At 38.4% G+C, this 10,514-nt stretch overlaps 1 protein-coding gene across 1 annotated transcript in view; it reads left to right on the top strand.

Annotated features, from left to right (window-relative positions):
* The first annotated feature begins 9,221 nt into the window (after positions 1–9,221).
* The window catches only part of atp8b2 (ATPase phospholipid transporting 8B2), a 53,383-nt gene continuing 52,090 nt past the window's right edge, over positions 9,222–10,514 (top strand). Inside the window, exon 1 of the mRNA XM_066682271.1 lies at positions 9,222–9,444. Within this exon, the coding sequence (XP_066538368.1) occupies positions 9,342–9,444 (103 nt within the window). The 5' untranslated portion in view covers positions 9,222–9,341. The remainder of the gene's footprint in view (positions 9,445–10,514) is intronic.

Raw genomic sequence — 10,514 nt, 5'->3', positions numbered from 1 at the left:
GTGCAATATATAAATGCAGTTATATGTGTCCTTACTGCAGTCTGTATAATAAACAAAGTCAAAACACAAACAATAATCAATAATCTTTACCTAAATCCAAAAATGTACTTCCAGTAAAACCAGCAGAGGGCGAAAGAAGAACAACAAACCATGAGGTGGAACATACACAGCTGGGTTTTCCCCCCCTCTGCATTGTTTCTAGTCACATGATGTATTATGAACAAATAAATTAAAGAAAATAAAAATAAATACGTGAACTAAGGAAAAAGTAAAAGGAGGAGACAATTTTGAAAACACTTCCTTCTGCACCGTGTGTACTGACCACAACAAACACACATTCATTTCATTGTCTGTAACCCTTATCCAGTTCAGGGTCGCGGTGGGTCCAGAGCCCACCCGGAATCACTGGGCGCAAGGCAGGAACACACCCGGAGGGGGCGCCAATCCTTCACAGGGCGACACACACACACTCACAACACTTTTTTTCAGTCACCAATCCACTTACCAATATGTGTTTTTGGATTGTGGGAGGAAACACACCAAACTCCTCACAGACAGTCACTGGAGCGTAACTGGAGTGGAATCCACAACTGAATCTGCTGCGCCACCGTGCTGCCCTCACCTCAGACAAAATAACCTAAAATGGGCATATCACTGTTTACAACATGTCTGTAAAGGTTTTAAGAAAAGAAAATTGCTGTAAAATGTAAATATAGAACACGTACTGCTCGTTTTCTCCCTTTGTCTTTGTTTTCCTTTACAGAAAACCCTATTCTAATATAACTGAAACCCTACAATTTCTATTTCTTTATTCATTAAGGCATATATATATATAGTTTAAGCTTAAATAAACGGAAGAACGTGAATTTATAACCCCAGACACAGACATCTGAGGGGGTTGTTGTTCTTATACTGTATTCGGATATTTCAGTTGAGGCCACGCCCCTATTGTCAATGTCCCTACCATTATTGGCTGAACGCGCACCACCGTTATTCATTGTGTTCATTTGTTGTCTCCTGAGAGTCTGAAACCGTTCTGGATACCGGTTCTGTCCTCAGCAGGGGAACCTGAAAATGACTGTGGAGGAAAGAACATGAGAAGCCCAAACTTCGAGAGGATACCGCTCAGAAAACCGGTCAACACTGCGGAGAAATGAAAGGCACGCTGCTGAAAATCAGACCTTAGACTACAGCAGAACCTGATCAGGTAAATTAAAGTGTTCCTAACTCTGATATCAGAAACATCAATGACATCAGGAAACAGCGGTGGGTTGACTTTATATTTTTAGCCAAGGTTTCACATTTTGTCTGGGGGAGCACCACAGAGATGAGGCTATAGTTTACACAAAACTCCAAAAAGAAACCTGTGTAAACAATGCACACCATCTTTTTCCCCCCAAAGTGCTCTATATTCACTAATAACAAATGTATATGTAATGAAGTGACTGGTCTACACTCTCTGGTGTAATTATTATTATTTATTTTTATTTTCTTTTGTGAACACATATACAGTGGAGAACACACTCCTTGGGGAGTTGAACAAATAACAACATGGCTTTTCCGATATATTACTCATCACATACATGATCATTTAAAAGAAGAAGCCATATTTAAGCTTGCTTTCGAGAATGTGTTGATTTAACTTAATTTCAGCTGGAAAATAAACAAAACCTAGCTTCTGTGTATGACTGTAGCCTTGTTAGCTATATCAAGTGTTCACCAGAACTCAGCTCAACTCCAATTAACATCATAAAATTATTAGGAAAAAAACACAGTTACTTAGTGTGGTTTGGTGCAAAATGTTCTGTTTTTATAAATAAATCAGTACATCAGATGTGCAAATAGGAGTGCATGCAGTATATATATATATATATATATATATATATATGTATATATATACTATGTTTATATATACTGCATTTATTCACTGTTATCAGTATTAGATATGTACTCAGAGAATTCTCTGCCCAGTTCCACAGCTAGCCATTTAAGCTCAAAATCATGCCTGTCGAACAGGAAACAGCTGAGGGACATTGCTATTGTACAGTTCTCAACATTGTGCTCAAGCTGTGCAACTAATTTAGAAATCCTGCTTTGTGGAATACCCCTCTGGAGCCAACATCATTTACACTGAACCATTTTACATCAAACCACTCTACATTTTTTCATCCTAACTTAACTTAAATAATGTGCAGAATTTATCATTCTTTAAGGTGACAGATTTCCTCTTCATTTCCGCTTATTCTTTTCAGTACACTAAGGAAAAAAGTGAAAGGAGGAGATGACTCAAAAACCACCAACTTCTGCACTGTGTTTACTGAACCCAACTGCAAAATTTATTGAGCACATAGAGAAATTCACCTTAGACAAAACACTTATAATAAAATAGATGTTTTCCTTCACAGAAAACCCTACTCTAATCATTATTTAAAACCTACAATTACTATTTATTTATTTCTTAAATATATAAAGAAATAAAGAATATAAATAGATATATAGGGTAAACCTTAAAGACAAATAATGGGAAGGTGGTAAATAGATAAACGTAAGAGTAGACAAATACATAAAGAGGATTATGCAATAGAAGCTAATAGTGGACCATACTCCAGCATTCATCTGATATTTGAAGGTTTAAAAATGAGCATTTTTACACTATTATGACGACTGTGTCATAAAGCAGCTAGCTGGCTAGCTAGCATGGGGCTATGCTATCTTCTAAATCGTCATTAAAAACAAGGCTAATGTTTTTGGGCTTTCTTGGGTTATACTTGACTGAAAAGATGTACTGCTGGCTGTGAACATGTTTTAGTGTGGTTTTGAGCTTTGGTTTTTTAAGCTTGGGGTAAGTTCATAAGTCAGTGCATAACTTAATTGAATCTTGGACTTAATCTGGGCCTCTACATTCCAATGAGAGTGAAGGAGAATTTCTGACTTTGAGCCAAGTAATGTGCTTTATTCCTTCATGCCCCAAAATTAGTGAATGTCTAAAGAACTTGCCTTTGGAAGGGAAAGGGGTGAGTTATGAAAATTGATAAACAGAAGGAGAAAAGGACAGCAAAAGAGCTACACTAATTTCCTGTAGCAAATGTCATTATGCCTCTATGTCGCTGATGTCTGTTTCCTGTTTAGACCTTAGAAGTGAGAGACAGAGACAGAGACAGAGACAGAGAGAGAGAGAGAGAGAGACAGACAGACAGAGAGAGAGAGAACCAGAAGGACATTAGTAGATAACTGAGTTGGGAACGAGTCTGGAACAGACAGCAAATTGTCACTGTCCAAAGGAAAACATGTATCTCCATTCTGGTAGATTTTCTTTCTTTTTTTTTACTACATCATTTGAATACAGTAGCTGTCCTTCACATTGTGTGAAAACCTCATGATTAATGAGCCAATAACAAGGCTCTACAATGACTTAAAAGAAACTTTTTTTTAAGGTTTTCTTCCTTCCTTTATAAAGCTACTGATTTGGAGATATGTTTTTCTTTGAACAGTGGCGAAATGATACATACCAGGAACTGTAAACACTAAATAGAATCATGTTTCTGTCTTTTTGCCTTTGTCACTGAGTAACAGTGGCAGGGTGGCGCAGCAGGTAGTGTTGCAATCACACAGTCCAGGAAGGTTGTGGGTTTGAGTCCTGCTCCGGGTGACTCTGTGAGGAGTGTGGTGTGTTCTCCCTGTGTCTGCATGGGTTTCCTCCAGGTGACTCTGTGAGGAGTGTGGTGTGTTCTCCCTGTGTCTATTTGGGTTTCCTCCGGGTGACTGTCTGTGAGGAGTGTGGTGTGTTCTTCTTGTGTCTGTGTGGGTTTCCTCCAGGTGACTGTCTGTGAGGAGTGTGGTGTGTTCTTCTTGTGTCTGTGTGGGTTTCCTCCGGGTGACTGTCTGTGAGGAGTGTGGTGTGTTCTCCCTGTGTCTTCCTGGGTGCTCTGATTTCCTCCCACAGTCCAAAAAACATATGTTGATGGGTGGATTGAAAACTCAAAAAGTGTTCATAGGTGTGAATGAATGTGTGAGTGTGTCACCCTGAGAAGGACTAGCGCCCCCTCCAGGGTGTGTTCCCATCTTGCACCCAGTGATTCTGGGAAGACTCCGGACCCCCTGTGACCCTGAACTGGATAAGTGGTTACAGACAATGAATACTATATGTTCAAAATGTTCTAAACACGTATACCCAAAGCTAAGCATTATCTAACTTTGGGCGGTGAAGCAGTGGAACTGGAGTGATTTAGCTCCATCCACTACATTTAGAATGTGTTGGAGTGGTAGAACTAACTACGCAACATCAGTACACATCCTCTTGGGGTTGAATCCAATCAAATCCTCACAGTAATTGTTTAAAGGCTAGTCTAAACCCTTGACAGAAGAGAATTAGAACGATTAAACCTCTTAGGTAGGAACAGATTGTCCTTCTGGGTTTTTGAATTCTGAGGACTGTCATGTCTTGTGTTTTTCATTGTTATTTCTAGCTTTATTGCTAGAAAGAGAGAGTGGATGTCCTCAGGGTCATTCTGGCCTCAGAAGAAACCAAATATTAATTCTGACAACACAGCATTAGCATTGCTTTGCTTTTAGTGTTGCTAATTGCTAATGTGAGTAATATGTGTATGTTTTAATAAGTAAATGTGTTTTCCCTATTAATTTTCTTGACAAAACCAAATAAACTAGTGCTGTGTATGATTGAGACTCCATGCTACATACATACTTTACAATCAATTATTAATTATTCAGCTTCTTAAACATAATTAATATAATCTTACACAGAACCTTAAAATGATTAAAAAATACTATTAGATTTATCAGTACTTATTGCATTTACATTTCTATAAATAAATCTGCAGGGATATTTTTCCAAATCTCCAAAGTTCATGCTAATTGTTGCATTTTCTGCTGCTCACAGTCCAATAATTCAAAACTCATTCAGCGATGTTGGGGTCTGGTCTCTGAGAACAGCAGCAGATTCTTTGTTTTATTTGTTGTTGTCTTTGTGTCCATTTCTTTTTCTCAGTAAATGCTTCTTGAATCGCTATGTTCTTTCTGACACATAACCAGGCATTTACAATTTTAGGGGATAATAAAAAATAATAATAAATCATGCCCATTTTTTTGTTTCTCCTGATGTTATGGATAATTGTGGCCTGAAGAAACATCCAGCCAGTTATTGAACGGGGATTTGGACTTGAGACTTAGCTGACAGACCTGGGCTGTAGCTCTGGGGAGATTAGATATCACTGAATTCCCTGAGTGAGCAGTCATTTGTCCCCTCTTTTACCCTTGAGATCCTGTTGACAATGTGTTTTGTCCTTCTTTGTGTGTGTGTGTGTGTTTAGACTTTCCCATGGGACGGAGCAGCAGAACGTCAGAGGTGTGGAAATGTTCAGAAAGAAACCTCCCCCAGGTAGGTAGCTGCCAGTTCTGTCAATGAATTGAGTTATGGGTTGCCAGAAAGTGAGCCTAATTCAGAAAATAAACAAGTCTGAATCACTTCTTATGACTTCCACATGATACAGATTTTTCAAATGTATGCTATATGTTTAAAAAGTTTGGAAACGCCTTTCCATTGAAATATTCAGCTCATTAATGGGCAACTGTTTGGGACTCATAGAAGGACCTGGTTTGCATCTGAGTATTGGTGCCACAAATGGGTGAAACAAAAGGTCCTGATGTGTGTTTTTATGAAGCAAAATACATGTTAGAGATGAATGGTACTCCAAAATCTATGCAACTGTAAAACAAGCACCAGTGCCAGAGTTTTCATGCTGTAGGGCACTTCTGCAATACTGGGGATTTTCAGCCTTCCATTTTTGCCAGTTTACACTTGATTTTTACATGCCATAGAGATAGCAACAAAGTAGTTGTTGGTGCCATACTCTTTCCTAGCTACATCATCTAGCTATGTATGACTGTGGGCAAGTGTGGGTCAGTTAAGGATTGTTTAAAATAACCCACATATAAGGCCTTGTTAGCACATTATTAAACATGGACAAATGGCTTAAATGATGCAAAGCACTGCTTCTCTGAAGTGCCAAAAGCTCTTTAACTGTTAATAGCGCCCCCTTGTGAAGAATTGCCTGCACTTATAAACATGAAGGAATGAATGAGTTAGTTTGTCTGTATTCTTTTCACATATTAAATAACGATTAAGTAGACTACATCTGAGCATAGCTATTAAAAGGGGCATCTACAGTTGAGGGGAAATGCTGTTCTCTGGTCTGTTTATGTTCAGAATCTCTGTGTCTTTTAAGGTGGAAGGAGAAAGATGAGTATTGTTTGATGAGTATTGTTTGTACTATTGGCTGAGGTTTAACTTCCCTGTATGTTTTTATTCACTGTTTGAATTACCACAGAAACACATTTGTAACTCGTTATATACCACATTCAGAAGCTCCACGTCTTTAAGGTGGAACCGTGTGTGTGAGTATGAAGCAACTGTATCTTTTAATGTGGAACCGTGTGTGAATAAGAAGCGACTGTATCTTTTAAGGTGGAACCGTGTGTGTGAACAAGAAATGACTGTATCTTTTAAGGTGGAACCGTGTGTATGAATAAGAAGCGACTGTATCTTTTAAGGTGGAACCGTGTGTATGAATAAGAAGCGACTGTATCTTTTAAGGTGGAACCGTGTGTATGAAATAGAAGGGACTGTATCTTTTAAGGTGGAGCGGTGTGTGTGAGTAACTCGAGTGGTTTGGTTTTGTACTACTTTCAGCAATGATGTTAGAACATCTCCCAAATTTGGAGACATTGCACATTAAATGATCAGAAACAGCAAAAATAAGTCAGAAATAGAGGAATACCCTCACCTCGGCTCGTGCTTTTCAATATTTGGAGTTTTCTCTGTTGTCTAAAAAACTCTAGATGCCTTTGCGCCACCATGCAGCAAGAGAGATAAAGCTTAGCATCCCTAACCGAGACACTTAAACATACTTTTTTAGCCATTTAAAGACACTGGGGCTTCATAAACACATTAGACTGGTTTCAATCACAGAGACAGAGTGGAAAGCTAACAGAGGGTGAAGAAACTTATGAATGTTAAAATCGTGAACTTTGCCTTTAAGTGTTGGAAAGGGCCTTTGATTTTCTGAATCGTCAGGTACTTCCCTCATAGGTCCAACAGACTCTTGATTAATACAGTTCTCCTGAAGTTGAATTTATTACTTTTTTTTTTACTCTTTCTAGAGACTAAGCACATTTTTGTTGCTTTGTGCAAGAGCCATTGCTGTGTAGTGTCTGCAGCCAATGTGAAAGGCTACAATTAGCATTGTTTGGCTAATACTGGGCAAGTGAAATCTGTACTCTCAATTTATATTTTAAAATTATAACTAAATACCGTCAACTGTTTCCAACAAGTTTGAGAAATTTAAAGAATAATTAAGTGTGTGGTACCTTTTTAATAGAACTGCCTTTATTTTTTCTGGTTTGAATTGTGTTATGAAAAAGTGTGTTATCTCTTGTGAGTGCTGTAACACACGTAAATAAACTAGTCTTCATGCGTTGGGCTGGTCTTGACCTCATTTGATTATACCTCTGTTTGGAAACTAGTAGAGGTATGTTTTCTGGCCTCATTATACTGCCTCTCTGGTGTAGACCAGCTGCTGTCTCTTATATACACGGGAAATAAAGGTGAGCTGGAGTGGCTTTTGTGACCCAGAACCAATCACTGAGATAGTAACAAATCAACACAGAAATGTTCTAATATCTACTGTAAAAGCAAAATAACTCACCCACAATTAATGACTGTATTAATGAATGCCTTGTATCACAGTTTGTGATTTGGCAGGCACCCTAGATACACAGAGTAACGTGAAAATACACTGAAAATATGTTGTTGTTGTTTCTTCTCGTAATATTTCCCCTTTAAACTTGTAACCTGAGTATCCTAAAAGGTGCAATTAATTAATATAATTATTATTTTGTGAAATGTCTGGTTCCATTGCTCTGAACTGGTAATTATCTCTAGAATGGAACATTTCATATCAAGCCAATCTGAATGATTTGTTTACATCCAGAATGTTTAATTGTGTGGTTTTCTAAGCTAGGTTTGCAAGGCCATTTGCTGGGTATTGTGTATGTGTGTGTGTGTGTGTGTAAATGTAAGTGGAGTATTTGCTACATTTGCTGCAAGGGTAGCAATGAAGGGCAAGGCTTTGAGAGCTGCACGTGCATGTGTGTGTGTGTCTGTCTGTGTGTGTGTGTGTGAGAGAGAGAGAGCTGACACAGTTTGAATATTTAGTACTCTGAATACGTTCATCTCTCTGCTGGTGGAACACACGTGTCTGGACACCTGAATGGTCCAGTGTCTCGAGCTGTTTTAAAGCCCCCCCTTCCTCTTTTCACACGGCCCTCTGACCAACCAAGCTAAATACCCTGTGTCTGCAAGATCCGAGCCTCACTGCCTCTGGTGTTTCACAGCTCCATAGACATTGGCTGTGTCCAAAACCAAGGGCAGCTGCCTTGATGCCTTGTTGGTAAGGCTTACTCTTGGTCTTATATATCAGTTCCTTACAAAAAACATTTTTATTGAAGCATCATTACTGACTTTAAAATTTAAATTGTACAGCTTGTATAATCTATATATAAAAGCTTAAAAACATAATCTGGAGCAGCTGCACATGAGCCTAATCTCACCGTGCTCAGTGCCAGTTGTCAGCTAGAGGGATGTGTTTTTTCTGTTGTTGTGAGTTTTTAATTAATTAATTAGTTGACTAATAGAGCTAGGGTTAGTGATTCTGACCTAATTATTAACCTGCACAGCCAGGCCTCGCTTGTGCTCTTGTGGATGAATGCAGTCAAACCCTCACAGAAATGTTCCACTGTGTGGTAAAGCTTTTGTAAGAAAGTAGAACAGTAGAACAGCTGTCTCCTGGAGAAGACATCCAAGACATCAAGGCATCAAAGGTGCTTTACTCAGATTGGGATACAGCTCCTTCTCATTGGATGCTGCCGTGGCCAATCAGAAGCCTTTCTGATTATGTCACATATAAACAAGAGCGATCACGTTGGAGTTGGGAGCACTTTTAGTGCACTTCAGTATGCGTTTTAATGTGCACCCAGATCAGCGCGAGCTGGAGATGCGAGGTTTCGTGTGGTGCGGCAATATGCGGCACAACACTAGGATAAATGAGAGTGAGGGAAGGAGCTGAACTTGGCTCGGTTCGGTTCAGTATTATCCGGTTCTGTTCAGCGGCTCTCCCTGCTGGCAGAAGCCGTGTGACCCCCAACCTCTCTGCGGCAGAGACACCGCGAGAGACCCGCGATAATATTCATCCGGCTCCGGTCACAGTTCCGCGGTTTAAACCGCGCCGAGAAAAAAAAAGCCGTTAAAGAACCGTTAGAGACAGAAAATGACGATTCCCAAAGAAATTCCGGACAAATGGTTTCCTGTGATTCTCCCGCTGAAATGGACCAAAGAGGGACTTAAACACAAGAAGAGTAGAGGAGGAGCAGGTAAAAGACTTAAATAATAATAATAATAATAATTAATAATAATAATACATTTTATCATAGCTCTTTTTTAAAAAAAAAAAAAAACACAAAGTCGTTTATTTTGGTGTCTAAGTTTATTTAAGTTTATATTTTTAATACATTTAGAGATTTACATTTTATATTTATATTAATTATTTAACTATTAATATCACCTAAGAATTTTTTTTCATATATATTTGAATCTATCAGATATTTTATTTGCATATTATTATTAGTTTCCTCATTTTATTTCATTTTTTATTTAATTTACACGATTTTATATATTTTTTTCATTTTCGTCTTTAACTGTTTAAAAGTCTCAGACGTTCCATATTCATAAATAACATCGTCTTTCGCTTCTTGTCTGTTAAAATAAATGTTTCTTCAATGCCTCATCTTCACTTTTTTACATCCTTGTGTCATGTCAATAAAACACTGTGTTCTTCTCCATGTGTGTGCTTTTCATCATTGCTTCACTAGATGCTCACCTTCAGATTGTGTGTGTGTGTGTGTGTGTGTGTGTGTGTGTGTGTGTCCATGTCCTCCTTCAACCTTGTCAGTGACAGCTATACATTGTCTGACCCAATGTTTCTGTTATTCGTAGACATTATTCTCATTATTATATCCATATCTTCCTCACATTTGTCAATCATTACTAGCTTCATCAAGCATTACACAGCTTCATCCTTATAACTGTGTTCACTTGGTCCCCTTCATGCAAGAGTTTGTATGTGATAACATTATACAACATGTGATTACTGCTGAAATCCAAATACAATGTGGACAAAGGTTTTTGGACACCTTCTTATTCAATAACACACCCGAAGTGCGTTAAAAAAGAATTAGCTTCCATTTGCTTTAGTAACAGCCTCCACTCTCATGGGGAAGCTCGATGGTGTAACATTTTAATGACGATTTGATGCTATTCAGCCAAAACAGTGAGGTCATGCTTATAATTTGTTGTGATACACCAACATCTGTGTCCGCGGTGAGTGCACCTTAAGGCTATTTAATTTACTTGTTGCACGTGGTGTGTACAAACTGTAGATACA

The sequence above is a fragment of the Hoplias malabaricus genome, chromosome 10, assembly GCF_029633855.1.
Source record: "Hoplias malabaricus isolate fHopMal1 chromosome 10, fHopMal1.hap1, whole genome shotgun sequence".
Classification (NCBI taxonomy): Eukaryota; Metazoa; Chordata; class Actinopteri; order Characiformes; family Erythrinidae; genus Hoplias; species Hoplias malabaricus.
Note: the sequence above shows the minus strand (reverse complement) of the source record. Positions and strands in the feature narration are given on the sequence as shown.